This window comes from Hippoglossus stenolepis, chromosome 9 (assembly GCF_022539355.2).
Source record: "Hippoglossus stenolepis isolate QCI-W04-F060 chromosome 9, HSTE1.2, whole genome shotgun sequence".
Lineage (NCBI taxonomy): Eukaryota > Metazoa > Chordata > Actinopteri > Pleuronectiformes > Pleuronectidae > Hippoglossus > Hippoglossus stenolepis.
The window spans coordinates 21,120,529-21,136,371 of NC_061491.1; the positions used below are offsets into that span (position 1 = coordinate 21,120,529).

General features: G+C 41.2%; 2 protein-coding genes across 2 annotated transcripts; one reads left to right on the top strand and one right to left on the bottom strand.

Moving 5' to 3' along the window:
* Nucleotides 1-1,998: 1,998 nt before the first annotated feature.
* Nucleotides 1,999-7,713, top strand: LOC118114499 (phospholipid phosphatase 1). The gene is made up of 7 exons (XM_035164943.2): nucleotides 1,999-2,134; nucleotides 2,316-2,521; nucleotides 4,702-4,853; nucleotides 4,944-5,224; nucleotides 5,991-6,048; nucleotides 6,161-6,337; nucleotides 6,830-7,713. The coding sequence occupies exons 1-7, from the start codon at nucleotides 2,031-2,033 to the stop codon at nucleotides 6,953-6,955; spliced, it is 1,104 nt and encodes a 367-aa protein (XP_035020834.2). The 5' UTR covers nucleotides 1,999-2,030; the 3' UTR covers nucleotides 6,956-7,713.
* A 3,544-nt stretch (nucleotides 7,714-11,257) lies between these two features.
* Nucleotides 11,258-15,528, bottom strand: LOC118115345 (ATP synthase subunit alpha, mitochondrial). Its single transcript, XM_035166438.2, has 11 exons — nucleotides 15,373-15,528; nucleotides 14,789-14,864; nucleotides 14,168-14,337; nucleotides 13,866-14,039; nucleotides 13,429-13,595; nucleotides 13,032-13,332; nucleotides 12,699-12,923; nucleotides 12,501-12,608; nucleotides 12,229-12,373; nucleotides 11,939-12,089; nucleotides 11,258-11,835 (listed from the first exon to the last, which is right to left on the bottom strand). The coding sequence occupies exons 1-11, from the start codon at nucleotides 15,430-15,432 to the stop codon at nucleotides 11,757-11,759; spliced, it is 1,656 nt and encodes a 551-aa protein (XP_035022329.2). The 5' UTR covers nucleotides 15,433-15,528; the 3' UTR covers nucleotides 11,258-11,756.
* Between the last annotated feature and the right edge of the window lie 315 nt (nucleotides 15,529-15,843).

Sequence of the window (15,843 nt, forward strand, 5' to 3'; positions counted from 1 at the left end):
TGAGTCTTGGATTTGTTTGATGGACACCACCATCTTTTCCTCATTGCTTTTTTTTTACAGCTTCCTTATTACAGCATTTACAATCTTACATAATGGTTAGATAAGTAAAAATGCCAACATGCAACTTCAGTTTCAATCCAGATCCCCCACCCTGATGTGTTTGTTACTGCCTGAAGCTTTGTATTAAGAGACAAAAGTGGTGTTAAACACACACACACCCACACACACACCCACACATACACACACACACACACACACACACACACACACACACACACACACACACACACACAGTAGTCATTACAGGAGACACACCTTAACTTCTGACTAAGGGCTCCATAAAAACCAAGAGTTTCTGCAACACCTTTAAACAAACAACAAGAAATACTGGTTAGAAATCAATGGACAGTTAACTTTCACCTCTTCAGACAAACACAACCTGAAAGTCAGTGGGCCTAATGTGGGGAAGCCCCTTCAAAGAGCCTCTCTACAGAATTAAATTACCCTAAATTCTAGAATTTACTCAGGTTTCACTTTTTCTTCTTTTCAATCCCACACTTTAACTCATGTAAGTTATTATTTTTTATAAATTGTGTTATTTACATTGCTGAGTAAGGTTCCACACATAAAACCTACAGATACAGGGATCTTACAAACGATCCCACTCTTTGCTTGAGTGAACGTAGCGTTTCGACAGAACTGTTTAAAATCAGGTTAGGTCACAACATTATCTGACATGAATACTGGGCTTCCACTGGAGCGCTCACGTGACTTAACAGGGTGTAAGATCATTTGAATATAAAAATATACTTTGAACAAGAAGCCACTACACTGCTTATAAAAATACTTATAATTGAATATTTCCATAGTGATATAACTAGTATACTTTATGCATTGACTTTGTGAATCTTCTTTTATTTTACCTTCAGCACACATTTATTTTGTAAGAATAATAATTCACACCCAGGCCTTATTGGTGAATTGGCCTTGTATTAAAACTGAATGGGATTTGAAACACCTGAATGAATGGGTTCATTATGGAAAGTGACTCCTTCCATCAGCTGCATGTGGCCTGTGTGGTGCATTGATGAGGGGTCAGTGGAGTCTCTTCTATTAATAGTGATGCAGAAGTAACCTCATTACATCTCTGCAGACGCCCAGGGGGGAGGAGCTGCTCTGCATCGGCAGACGGCTGTCGCAGCGTCAGAGGGGCCACGTGATTGGTCCAGAACTCCCATTACCACTTCCTATCCCGTGATGCGTTCAATGACACCTCGGAAATTCACACAAGACTTTGTCCAGGAAAGATTTTGCAGACATGACTGTGTTTACTTGACAAACAGGACTGTGCTCCGGTCAGGATGACTGTGATCACAGACTGTAATAGACAGCAAACAGTAATAATAACAAATAATATTTTTATATTTATTATATACTTTGTTATACTCTACTACAAACTAATGGGAAATACGACTGTGCCCTTGGATACACTGCCTATTCCTTCCTGCTCCCAGTGCACCACAAGCATCAAACATTAACGTCTATACAATTTCAATATCTAATATGTGCAATACTGTTTACACTGTACATATATGCTTTACATTGCATATAGTTTATATCTTTTTACATCCTTGTTTACTCATTCATTACTTTCACTGGTGTTTTTTGTTTGCACAGTAACATAGATTTATTAGGGATATTCAGGGATGATCTCATTTTAGAATAACTTTACAAATCTGCTATATAATTTTAAATAGTTTTAAACAATATTTCAAATTGTTTACTTTTAATTTGGTCTTTGAGTTGTTTTTACAGCACCTTGAATCTTCTGCTTTAATAATAAAATTGCCACATTCTTTAATGAATAACAAATAAATAATTGAAAATAATATATAGACTATAGCAAACATACATGCTTTTCACCAAACTAATGTTGGTGTTGCTTTCGGTGGATCTAATCGTTGACCCCTGACATTCACCCGGCTGCTTCCACTGCAACACTGTTTTTTCCGAGGTGCAGTGAAGGCGTGATGAATCAGTGGAGGGGCTCAGAGTCCGAGGACATGTCTCATGTGCGGAGAGGACAGGAGGATGAGCTCAGTGTTATTATGATGGTGTGTGAGCAGACAGAAGGGTGAGAGGCTCCCTGTGCTGGTGTTAGACTAGATCTAGACTTTTAGTTTTTAGTTTCCGTATTTTTTTTACTAAAAGACAAAAAAAAGAAAACTCCCCTGGTAGCTGTAGTTTTCTGGGACAAATTCCAGTCCCCTGGCAGGACAATGATTCTGGTGTTTTTAACTTTCCTGCTGGAATAGTGAGACATGTGCGGCAGAAAAGCTGCGTCTCGTCTGGCCTGAAAACAGCCGGGACAGTCCGGAGCGCCTGGACCGGGAGGACCGGGCTTTTTTTACCAATACGGACCCCAGAGGAAGAGGAGGAGGAGGAGGACGAGGAAGACGCAACATGTTTGAAGCCGCAGGGATCCCTCTCATCCTGCTGGATTTGACCTGCCTCATCCTCGGTGTGTATAATCCCCTGCCCGGTTAATCCCTCCTGTTTATTCCTAGAAGGGGCTTCACACTCTTTCTTTTATTTATCTAACACAAACAGAAAGGAGTAGACGTGCGCAAGGAGGTTGTTGAAGCAAATTCATTCAAACTTATTTGCATGAACGCCACAGAAATAGGCCTGCAGGTTTTTCTAGATTGAGGGAACCAGGAAGGAAGATGAAAAAAAAAAGAAAAAGAAACGCAACAAAGTCCAACCCTGTGTGTGATTTTCCTTTTTTTTTTCTCCAAGCAAAGCTGTATTTTTAGCTCAGTGTTTGGGCTGTAATCACAGCACAGACACACGCAGCAGCAGGATGTCTGACACTGCTGCAGGGACACTGAAGTAAACACATTCAAAAAGCTCTGAATCAGAGATATACAACAAAGCAGTAAACCTATATTCTCATATTGTTGTGGAGATGGCAGCAATAATCTGCATTTACAATGTCTTCCCAGTATAAAACAAGGGTGTAGTCCTTTTATTGTGTTGTGTAAATACCACAAACTCAAAACGCTCATGGTTGAATGCACTTATTGTAGGTCGCTTTGGATAACAGCGTCAGCTAAATGAAAAATGTAAATGTAAATGTAAAGTACAGAAATATTATGAGGAAAATAATCTGTAGTTATACACAACTGAGTGTGTTTTCAGTTACTTGTTCACGTGATTTACATTTTCTAGTTCTTACGTTCTTGCCTTTAAATAGATCTAAAATTTGGAGACTGAATAAATGCTCAGCCATGAGTCGTCTGGTATCATGTCGCAATATTAAATTTGTCAAATACAATTCGATTTTCAACTCTTTCAGACCAATTTTTTAATTTAATTTCCCTCATCTCATTTAATGGGGTCACACAGGCAAAATATAGAAATCCCAATTAATATCTTTGCACCATCTGCTTCATGGTATTCCTGGTTTCACAAGCTTATGTCTTCTCATTTTCACTAAAATGTGGTTTCACGATTATGATATCTGCATGCCACACATATAATAAACACTTATTAACATAGCAACATAAAGGGCTTACTCAATATGTACATACTTACACACAACCTAATCAAAAACAGAGAGTAATTTAGCCTTTCACAGACATATAGGTGTCTGTGTTTATGTTTGCAGACATTCACCATGAGTGAAGTGCTGTATATCTTGTTATATTTTTTGTTTTCTTTTGATTTATAGTTTAAATAAAGAATGAAATAATGAATATTATTCCTTTATTACTATACTTTCTCGTTGTCTTTGACTCTTTTCTGGTGGGCGACAGACTCATCCCGGTCGCAGTAAATAGTAATTTGAAAGATTAACTCCATGATCACATCAGCTCAGTCCCTTGTTGTCATTCCCACTCAGCTTTAGTTGAGAGTTTCAAAAGACTGCAGTCAGTGTAATTTGATCTGCAGCGGGTTTAAACTAACAGGCCCTAACAAAAGCCTGTGACTGTGTGGTAACTTGTGTTGCCCCCAAAACATCGATGCTAGTATTCAGACCTGTGAGAACGCCCAGGAAGGCATTACCGACTGCAGTTTAGCCGACTGTCGAGTTTCTTATCTCGGTTGGGATTTCCAGGGAAGCTGCATCTAAAACAAATTGTGAAGGAATGTGAATAAAGCATGTGTTACCATAGCAACTCAGATTATGCTTGATGTGTTTTGATGGTGATTATCAAGCAGATAAACACTGTGATGATTCTCACTGATCATACTCTTCATTTTCCCACTTAAGTTCGATATACAGAAAGACTGAACATGACCAAAAAAGGTTGTGTGGCTCCATCACGTCCCTCCTGAGATCTCGTGTAATATTGTTCTGTTGTAATTCAAGGCCTCGGGGCGTCTAATTCAGTTATTGTGCAACTTCTGTTCCTTCGAACACAGAGAGAATTCCGCTCGTTGCTAAATGAAACCCACGAGAGCCACTAATGCAAAAAAACTCATCCGTGTCTTTTTTTAAGAGGGGAAGTGCCCGTGTGATCTCAACATGTCACGTTTCCTTATCTGACTAAATCATAAGCGTGGTGCAACAGTAACTGTGGATCATTAGAGTATCGTTTCGTATTTTGCTGCTTGAGTAACAAGATGTTTTTATCATGATATGAGACCGAAGTTCAGTCATAGTCATCATCTGTCTCTTTCTTTTATTTTTAACAGTTGGACTTCCGTTTTTCATCCTGACCCCACAACACAACCCTTTCAAACGGGGCTTCTTCTGTAACGATGAGTCCATCAGGTACCCGCTCAAAGAGGACACCATCTCCTACCAGCTGCTGGGAGGAGTCATGATCCCCTTCACGCTCATTGTGGTAAGTCAGTGTCCCTCTTCTTGAATTTAGACACGACTGTTTTGCATTTGAAAAGTTTCCTCAACGTTTTAAATATCTTTTCTGTTGCAGGTCGTCTGTGGCGAGTGCCTTTCCGTTTACTTGTCTCGCGTCAAGAAACAGTCTTTAGGGACCAAATATGTGGCGTGTGTCTACAAAGCGGTGGGGAGCTACGTGTTTGGAGCCGCGGCTAGCCAGTCCCTGACAGACGTCGCCAAGTACTCCATCGGCCGTCTGCGTCCTAACTTTGTGGCTGTATGCCAACCAGAGTGGGATCGTATTAACTGTAAAACTGGAGGATACATCGAGAACTTCACCTGCACTGGAGACAAGTTTCTGGTGGATGAGGCCAGGTAATGGTCCTGGGCATGAAATCACCAACAGCCACTTCTGAAAGAAACTCACAACAGATTTAATTTCCTTTAAATCATAAAGTTATACTACAATCGGAGCCTGATAAACTAAAGCTGCTTTCAGACATGTATTGAACAGGAAGTTTTTTTCCTGCCAGGCCTGTTGTAAAAAGAAGAAAACAGCAGGAAAATGTCTGAAGAATTCATTCATTGCCACAGCAGCATTATATCTACTAACACACGTAACATTGAAGGTTTTAAATCTAGAATATGAACATCTGCAATTTACTTATGAGAAAAGGTTTTAAAAACTTGAACCAACATGTGTAATAGGGTTTTTTCATTCGACCCTGCCTACCTGGCCACGTATTTCAAACTCTATGCCCCCAGTTTAGGCTATTTCTCAACTGGAAAGAGCACATACCTCTCACCATGTTAAAACATGTGACAAAAATTCTTCGATCCGCCTTCCGTAAAACTTCATGCAAGTCAGTTCAGTTATTTTTGACTAATCCAGACAGCAGACAAACAAATGGCAATGAAAAGATAAAGTTTCTTCGTGGAGGTAAAGATGTGCAGATTGAGCCGAGATAACTTGATGAACATTTCTCCAATAATATTGAGACATATAACAAACTGTTTCCCCAGCTTAAAGTACAGCTGCACGAAGCCAGTAACCTCATTATGAAGTGTAAAATTTGAGTTTAGAACAGTTAACTGCGAGTAATGTGATTGTGCCTGATTTTATTTCTTATCTCTTTTGCAGACTGTCCTTCTACTCTGGCCACTCGTCCTTCTCTATGTACTGCATGCTGTTCCTCGTAGTAAGTACATCTAGTATTTTCTTCAATAACTGCTTACAGCCTAAATTTGATTACATATGAGTTAATGCTCATATTAATTTGATTGTAACATATATATTTGCTCTATCTGCAGCTTTACATTCAAGCCAGACTGCTGTCACAGTGGGCGCGGCTCCTGCGTCCCATGATCCAATTCTTCCTGATTGCAACTGCTGTGTATGTGGGTCTGTCCCGGGTGTCTGACTACAAACATCACTGGAGCGACGTGTTCACTGGCCTCCTGCAGGGGGGTTTAGTGGCTGTTTTCACAGTAAGTTTCACTGAGACATCTATTAGGTCACGGAAAAGCAGGACCGTGCAGTGAAAGTCTAGACAGTTGTAGTTATAAGGTCAGAAAAAATCACCTGGAGTTTACACTTTAAAATGTTCAAATGTAAAATGTCATGTTTCTTTATAGCTTTACCATTCAAATCAAATGAAAACATTCCAGATGTGTTGTGTTTAATTTTTCACACGATTCTCCCTAAGATTCTGTCTTTGTCATCCTAAAATATGTTTTTTCATGTCAGCAAACCTAAACACTGACGTTGATACATGTGAAGGCTCATATCTGCAGATTTTTATCAGGCAATTGATAAATTATTCAGGCTCTAATAAATATATAATTCAGGAAATAGGTAGAAGTAAAAATGAATTTAAATTGTATACACAGCAACACAGTAACATACTAATGTACTTTAGTGATGTCAGTCACGATAATAGAACAGGATGACTGGTAATTCTGCTGCTTGTTTTTCTGCAGGTGTTTTGTGTGTCTGACTTCTTCGAGCAGCCGGCGGATGCGGTGGTTTCACAGGAAGAAGATTCCTCGCCTGCCACGTTACATGAAAGCCCCTCCATTTTGAACCACTATGGCAGCACTGACTGAACCCAAGGCCTCACAGGCAATTCTGTTCAGGGCCTAAATCTCTGAGAACCACCAGAGTGGACCTGAACACATCACAGGTCTTTGACTTCCACCGCCGGCTGTTTCTGTGCATCTCATCAACACAGTTTGTCTCATGGAGACAACGCCGTGGCCCGCAGGTTTACTTTGTTGTCGCTGGTAAACTTTAGCTGCAGGGAGAAAAGTGTTATGCATAAGGCAGAACTCGCACTTTACTGAGATATAAAGAAGCCAGAATTTCTTCAAGTTTCTGCCTGAATCCCACATAATACAAATAATCATGGAATGACGCCGCAAAATACAGTGGAGCATGTGGGTTCACAGTGTACACTTGTTGGAAATGTGGTTTCTAGTTTATATTGGTCTGACGCTGCCATCCTTGAAATTCCTTTTGCCCAGAATATAATGAGCGTCTGTGTGCGCACTGCAAGCAGGCTTGTAGAGAGCCTGGCACCTGTGAAGAAGAAGAAGAAAACCTGGACTCTTCTTAAAATGAAAATGGAGCATGAACTCCATATTTTATTTAAATTTCTTTTGCCTTGGTCAGATTGCTGCTAGCTGCTGTTATGACCCTCACCTGATCCTATCACACTGTACTTTATGGAAAAGACAGTGGATTCATTTGCATGTGTGTTTTTTGTATGAAGCGCTCTGTGTGTTTTTGTCCACGCTGAAGCTTTCAACAGAGGCAGTGCTGGAAAAAACTAGACAAATAAAAGGAGATTCCATTTTGCTACTTATATAAATGTGGGGAAATGATTTGTGTGTTTTGTTTGTGGAGAATATGAGGCAGATATAATGGGTGAGTGATGAAGTTTTTCCAGCTAACACAAAGACTGCAGTGTCAGGTATGTGGGCATCAAACAAGAAAGTGATTCATGAACACGTGTCTCACAAATGCAGACCCGAAAGTAAGGTATCCTCAGATAACACCTTTTCTGTCTGTGCACATCGACCACACAAACCACAATCGTGCAGACATGAGGACACTCCTCCTGACGTCAGTTTGTTTGTTATCCCACTGGTGTCATGGATATGGATGTCAAGCAGCTGTCAGCCCATTAACAAACAGGCTCATCACTGCACAACCTCGCTGTGCAAAAGCCAAGAACACTTCTGTCAGCGGAGAAGAGGCGCCGATCCTTGACTGTGTGTCCCGAGTCAGAGATCTGCTGCCTCTGAGTTTTAATCCTATTACAGCGATTGAGAAATGTAACACACAGTGACGGCAATAAAGCAAAGGTCATCATTTTCAACTTCAGGTTATCAATGGATCGTCAGCTTGAACAAAAAGCACACAAACGAGTCCACGTCGCAGTTGAACAACTTGATACTCACCTCCTGTGTCATAGTTGTGTGTTCCAGGAAAAAACACTTATGTGTGTGTCACCAGGACATTTGTGTTTCCAGCACAGGTTGACTCCAGGACATGCAGGACTCGGCCTGTTCAGTCTCAACCAGAGGCAACCTCATCCTGTGAGTAACAGGGTCAGAATCTGAATGGGGAAGTGAGTTAGCACACACATGGACTTTGGTGACTTTATACTAGTACAATATACAATATGCAATACAATATATACACAATATACCGACAGTGTGCATGTTATTTACAGGAGGAAGGACACATAGCCTTAGCAAAAACAGACAGAGAGAAAGAGAGTGCAGTACAGAGGCATAGATAGATAGATAGATAGATAGATAGATAGATAGATAGATAGATAGATAGATAGATAGATAGATAGATAGATGATAGATAGATAGATAGATAGATAGATAGATAGTAGAACATTGAAGTAGAACATTACAATGGAAACTGGATTCACAAAGTGTATTAGCTGTCACATGTCTCAAATGGTTTGTCTTGCCAAGTAGATTATAACCACAGACATGTGAAAAATAATAGCTTCATTCGTTGGAGTTATTGTAACTATGTGTCTTGTGAGCTGTGACCAAAATACATTATTACTTATTTTTTATTTTATTTTTTCTGTAGTTCCTGCTTCTGTCTATTTATGGCTGAACAGTTAATCCAGGTACTTATAATGTTTTAGTGGCCCCACATCAGCCTCAGACAGCTGGCTAATCGATAGCTTGGTTAACAAATTACAGGACAACTTAATTTACTTAATGGTAAATGATCCATCACAAAACAACTTTAATAAAAGCCAGACACGGCTCTAACAAGGGGACTGGAGCAGCAGATAAATGGAAACACACGCAGCCAAAAGATGTGACTCTCTTCAGGGAGTCGTAATTCTCATCTTTGCTTCAATTCACTGTCTCGTGTGAAACTAGTTTTTCCTCATTTTCACTTCCTGAGTCATTCTCACACTCAACTCAACACATAAATTACAATTGCATGTAATTCTTAGGAATGTGTCGGTGTGATGAATTTTAGAAATTCCTTTGTGGAGAGTTTCCATTGTCTCTTTTATGACTGAAATCTGGTGACTCTAATGAACAAATTAGATTTAGAGGCATAACAACACTTCTTTGTTCACATTTAAGACACAAAAGGTTTCAATGCTCATGGCTGATTGGGCGGAATATGAACAGCTGGGTTTTCTATCGCTCTTTCTGATAAGGCACTATTTAAAAAGGCTTTAAAAACTGTTTACTAATGCTGTGCAAATCTTTTTCAGACAACTGGGGACGTCTGGGTTCCCAAGTTGTGGAAAATGTGCCTCCCACATGTTGGCACTTTCATAAAGGAGATATTTCTAAGTCTGCAGTTATAAATGCTGTTAAGCCATAAATAAAGAATAAGGGTTTTCTCAGTCTGTAAGTCATCAGCAAAAGTTAGTTATCTATAACAATCTGAAAAAGACAATCGTAAAGATGTTGGATGCTGCGTCATGATTCAGTGAGTCCCTGGTTCGAGTCCCAGTCATTCCTCTACGTTCTTCATCTCTGTCTGTCCTCACTCTCCCTGTCCAATGAAAAAAAAAAAAAGCCAAGAGTGTTTGGCCATTGAAAAAGTGCTCTGTGCGTCTTGTTGTGTCTGAAACCTGAGCGGTCGTATTGTCTGCTGCTCCACAGAGCTCTCTCTTGTGGTCACGCTGACCTCCACAATCGTTCTCATTGAGAGCAGCTCCATTCACTGTCACATGTGGCACTTTATCTGGCCAGGCAGAGAGCAGCGTGCAATGACAGCATTTAAAGAACCGTCGCTGAAACAATTGTCTCAGTTCAGATTTGTTATTTCCTCCACACTCAATGTGCCTGACAGATTTATTTTTGAGTTAGTGACAAATCAAATAACCTCTTGCTGGCACCTGTCTGGCTCCTGTGAGGCCCCTGTGGTGACCCTGGAGACTGAACCGATTGAAAGAAGAACAGGAAGGTGAATGGGGTTGAACTCCACCCGTGAGAGAGTTTACATTTTCAGATAGAATCACCCAGAGACAGGTTCTTGACTTGAGCAACAGCCATGTCAGTTTAATTTGGTTCCTGTTTTAGATGACGCCCTCAAATAGAGAAGTAGAAAAGACAAATTGACCTCACAGAGAGGGAAATATATCCTCAGTGGGAGATGTGAAAGGAGCAGGTGGGGACCACTGACGTACTTCAGCCCAACTCCAGCCCTGACAACTAAACGTTTCCATACAATTCTTTAAGGTTGTGGTGGAGGAAAAACAAGGCTGTAATCTGATCCCTCCTTAGTAAACCTTTTACATGATGCTCTTTTCACTTTGCATCACATACACTATTTTGAAATTAACCAATCTACAAAATGAGAACTTTTACTTTTGGTACTTTTACCAAGGTTTGAATGAATAATCTCAACTCCACAGTGAGATGTGACTTCCTCTCCCACTACCACAGTCGAAACTTTGTTTAGCCTGAGCAGCTCAGTCTTCCTTGTGGGCTCTAGGGCCACCTAGTGGACATGAATGACGTAAAGTCTTCACAAAACTTTTTTTGTGCCAGGTTTCATTCTGATAAATAACCCTGATTATTCTATTGATAATTAGACAAAAAAAGAGGTACATTTTTAGTGCAGTTTCAGTTTTAAAGCAAAATTTAAATATACTAGTATACTTTCAATTGTGAGGAGGTAAAAAATATAACTCTGGATTTTGGGCAAACAAACAATCCTAAATATGTTGGGCTGCAATAAATTTAGCATTTGTTCACATTAAAGCCAAAATGACTGAATTAAAATATGATTAAGAAATATATTTGTCACAATCCCACTTTGAAATATACACTTTGCATATTATGAAATATAGATTTAAGTACACACTAAACAAATAAGTTCTAAATAATACAGACAATTCAAGATGGGTTGCAACTGTGAGTTTATTACCATAGTATCAAACACTTCACCGCATTATTTCAAGCCTAATTAAAAACTAGGCTTTCACTTTCTCTTCTCATACTGTGAACAGATACTAGTCCAGAAACCTCAACTCACTAATTTACCCTCTTATGAACAATTCATTACAGTAAACAGCAGATGACTTGTGTTGCTACACATGTTAACTTTATATTTTGGTACAATGAAATACAAATAAACACATTTGATGTGTTTGTACTTCTCACATGACTCCAACTCTTCTGTCACTGGTGAAATCTGCTCCGAGGGCTCCAAACTAAACACTTTACTTGCTGCAGCTAAGCGAAGTGCACAGTCAGAAGCATTTTACAGCACGGTAGGGTTGTAAAATTTTATTTGGAGAAATCTGTACATGGAGGTTTTGGCCTTCAGTGTGTTCACATATATAAGCATAACGGGGACAAAGACAGGGACCTCACTGAAGAACGACAGAAGTGCTATCCATTACTCAAAACTGGACAGGAAGGTCAGTACAAGCTGCTTCAGTGTAGCATCTGATGCCTCTGAGATCATGCCCTCAACCCTGAAACAGAAAACAGAGTTAAAACATACATGTAAATATGACATGTATGCATGCATGTATTTCTGTCTTATGGTCCAATTACAAGCAGGAAAAAAAGTCTCACCTGATTGCAGTAAGCAGGTCCTGGTGCTGGCTGAGGACGTGCTGCAGGAAAGCCTTCTCAAACCTTGTGATCTTGCTAGGCTCCATCTTGTCCAAGTGACCTCTGACACCAGCATAGATGACTGTTACCTGCTCCTCAATGGCCATGGGACCTGGAGGCAAGGGCAGAGACAGGGGTCCAATTAAGTTTGCATAAAGACAACTGTTGATTAAATTTTAACATTTCCTTTGTTGCTGCTATGGACAATATGGTGCTATAAGTGAGAAAAGGAAATTGTAATTAACACTCACAGTACTGTCCTTGCTTCAGCAGTTCAGTGAGCCTAACACCCCTGCTAAGGAGCTGCTGGGTGGCAGCATCAAGGTCAGAACCGAACTGGGCGAAGGCAGCCACCTCACGGTACTGAGCCAGCTCCAGCTTCATGGTACCAGCCACCTAGGAGGTAAAAAGGAAATAGAAATTGTGACTGCAGCTTCCTGCTTGATGAAAAAGCTTTTATTTATTTTTTTAACTTTAATGTAGACACTGCAGATGTTTCCTTTTTTTTAAAGTAAGATGTTACCTGCTTCATGGCTTTAGTCTGGGCAGCAGAGCCTACTCTGGACACAGACAGACCCACATTGATAGCTGGACGGATTCCCTTGTAGAACAGCTCAGTCTCCAAGAAAATCTGCAGCAAACACATTTGGATTAAAGCCAATATAACAGAATGACGCAGAACATTTCATGAATGTGGCAGCGAGAGAACTTTAAAACCAACCTGTCCATCTGTGATGGAGATGACGTTGGTGGGGATGTAGGCGGACACATCACCGGCCTGAGTCTCGATGACGGGGAGGGCGGTCAGAGAGCCACCACCGAAGTTGTCGTTCATCTTGGCAGCTCTCTCCAGCAGACGGGAGTGAAGGTAGAACACATCACCAGGGTAGGCCTCACGACCAGGGGGACGACGCAGCAGCAGGGACATCTGACGGTAGGCAACGGCCTGAGGGGGGGAGTAAATTTACAAAAGGTCACATGTGGAAATACTGCCTTAAGTTCATTATTGATATTAACGAGGAGAGAACGTTCTCCCAGTGATCTGAGCCCTTACCTGCTTGGACAGATCGTCATAGATGATCAGGGCGTGCTTGCCATTGTCTCTGAAGTACTCTCCCATGGAGCAGCCAGAGTAGGGGGCCAGGTACTGCAGAGGGGCAGCATCGGAGGCAGTGGCAGACACCACGATGGTGTACTTCATGGCATTAGCGTCAGTCAGCCTCTTCACCAGCTGAGCCACAGTGGACCTCTTCTGACCGATGGCGACGTAGATACAGTACAGCTTCTTCTTCTCGTCAGTTCCGTCGTTGAAACGCTTCTGGTTGATGATTGTGTCGATGGCAATGGCGGTTTTGCTGGAGAGAAGATTTCCGATTATTTGAGAGAATAGTTTTATGCATTTTCAAAGCTACAGTTCCTCTTGATTAAAACATTTGTTTCAGAACATTTACCCAGTCTGCCTGTCACCAATGATAAGCTCACGCTGTCCACGGCCAATGGGCACCAGACTGTCCACAGCCTTGATTCCAGTCTGCATGGGCTCCCTCACAGAGATACGGGGGATGATACCAGGGGCCTTAAGACCCACACGCCTACGGATTGAGGAACCCAGGGGACCCTGAAAAAAATTTGGTAAATAAACAAATGAGCCGTCATATCAAGATGATAAAATTGATTATCTACTAAATTAGATTTTAGTAAAGGTATTAACTATTTTGGGTTAATGTTGGTTAACAGTTAAACAATTAGATTCAAGATCTAAAAACTAGATAACGACAAAAAATAAAAGAAAACATTTCTTTGACAATGATTATTTAGAAGAATCCTAATTGAGTTTCTTCTAAGTTCATTTATTGGTTGTTAAAAAGCCATTAATATCTCAATTAACCTTTCCGTCAATGGCGTTTCCCAGAGCGTCCACCACACGGCCGAGCAGCTCCTCGCCGACTGGAACATCCACAATGGCACCAGTTCTCTTCACAACGTCGCCCTCCTTGATCAGCTTGTCGTTACCGAACACCACAACACCAACGTTGTCAGGCTCCAAGTTAAGAGACATACCCTGAAGGAAAAAAGCATTTTAGACCTTGTTAGCAAGTTCGAGTTGCCAAGACATTGGAAATTTAAGATTGTGATACATCTTACAAAAAAGTTCAACATGTTCTTTGTCCGTTTTTTTTTTAGGCGTACCTTCAGACCGGAAGAGAATTCCACCATCTCTTCTGCCTGGACATTCCTCAGCCCGTACACTCTGGCAATACCGTCCCCGATGGACAGCACACGGCCGGTCTCCTCCAGGTCTGCAGAGGTGTCAGCTCCCAAGATCTTCTCCTCCAGGATGGAAGACACCTCGGCTGTGCCTGTGAAAGAGAAGACAAACAACCTGTAAGAATACAGAAGCTTTATTCATGCACGCACGGTCAATATAATATTATGAAAACCAAATCTTAGCATGTCCCAGATTAATTTGACAGCTGAAACAAAACAATAAATTCATATATGGAAAGAGACTTAGATAGAATTATTTTAGCATTTCCTTTTTAAATCATGTAGAAATTCACATTAAGGCTGGAATTATTGCTAATCAGCTTTATTTCACAAATTAATGCAATCAAGAGTCTTAGGAATATGAGGAGCTGCTTTGTCAAACAGTTCTAAAGAAATACGTTTGCCTGTAGAAAACTCTGTAGTCAATGTGACAGTGCAGTGAACAAACAAGCTCTTAAAATCCCAATGACCTTCATGGACCATGTCTGGGAGCCTGACAGTTGAAGGATAAAGCTCGTGTCCGGGTGTTGTGGACTCTCTCACCTGTCTTCTGCAGCCATGGTCGGTGTGTGTGGAGGCGGTTGACCCCGACACAGGCGGCCGGCAGAGCCTTGGACACCTGCGCACATAACGTCACACTGAGTTTTTATAACATGTCTTGCTGCACGAAATTAAAAGTTCACCGTGTACATCCGCAGCGAGGCTGTTGAACTCGGTGCGGGGTTGAACGCAGGACGCAGGTTTGACTGCGCAGCGGAGGGGACGTGCGCTGTCAGACTTTCTGACCTTCACAGCGTGGCTGGATGAGCCGTTAGCCGGCTGCTACCGTTAGCATACCTGCTAACGGTAGCCTAGCCTTGCTGCAGGACGAAGACTTGACGCAGCACAAGGGCAACGTCAACAAACGCATCCGTGACATCGACCGCAAAATAATCAGCATACATTTGTTTTTTACCGAGCTCGGGTTAGTTGCGTGAAAAAAGCCGCCTTCACTAGAGGTATGACAAGTTAGCTAGCGGCCTGTAGCGTTCACGTTACCCTTCACGCCCACAAGGTTCACACTGTCATTACGGTAAATCGCTGCAAATTCAACATCGAGTTGTACATTGATTAGCTCGAATACTTACAAGTCCAGCCCTTCTTGGCAGGGTCCGGGCCAAAGCTGCTGCAACTCTCACGGATAACATGTTGTCGGGATGCTAATGACCTGTCCTCCACTACACCGCCTGGGAGTCAATGTAATGGCTGAATGGACTCTTCTTCTATTTATGTGGCACCCATGTCACATTTCCTGCTCCGACTCTTGGTTGCCCCCTGTCGTCAGGAATAAGACTCTGTCAGCTATATTTTATACTATACTATACTGTACTATACTATACTATACTATACTATACTATACTATACTATCAACTTGCTTAAGCTTGAAAAATGCCCACCAGTCTTCTTTTAACCTTAACATGCTGTCGTGTCTCTGTTTTCAGAATCAGGTTTACATATACAAGGAATTTGCTGTGGTGTATTTGTGCAAGTATAAACATAAGAAGTATAAAAATAGGAAACAAAAATGAAATATAGATAATACTATAAGTGTTGTTTTT

Excerpts from the sequence above, each read along its gene's own strand:
- LOC118114499 (XM_035164943.2), top strand. The coding sequence starts at position 2,031 with ATGAATCAGTGGAGGGGCTCAGAGTCCGAGGACATGTCTCATGTGCGG. Across the intron at positions 2,522-4,701 it reads TTTGACCTGCCTCATCCTCG|TTGGACTTCCGTTTTTCATC; the intron begins GTGTGTATAATC and ends TATTTTTAACAG. Across the intron at positions 6,338-6,829 it reads GTTTAGTGGCTGTTTTCACA|GTGTTTTGTGTGTCTGACTT; the intron begins GTAAGTTTCACT and ends GTTTTTCTGCAG.
- LOC118115345 (XM_035166438.2), bottom strand. The coding sequence starts at position 15,432 with ATGTTATCCGTGAGAGTTGCAGCAGCTTTGGCCCGGACCCTGCCAAGA. Across the intron at positions 12,924-13,031 it reads ATGACGATCTGTCCAAGCAG|GCCGTTGCCTACCGTCAGAT; the intron begins GTAAGGGCTCAG and ends TCCCCCCCTCAG. Across the intron at positions 12,374-12,500 it reads AGACTAAAGCCATGAAGCAG|GTGGCTGGTACCATGAAGCT; the intron begins GTAACATCTTAC and ends TTTACCTCCTAG.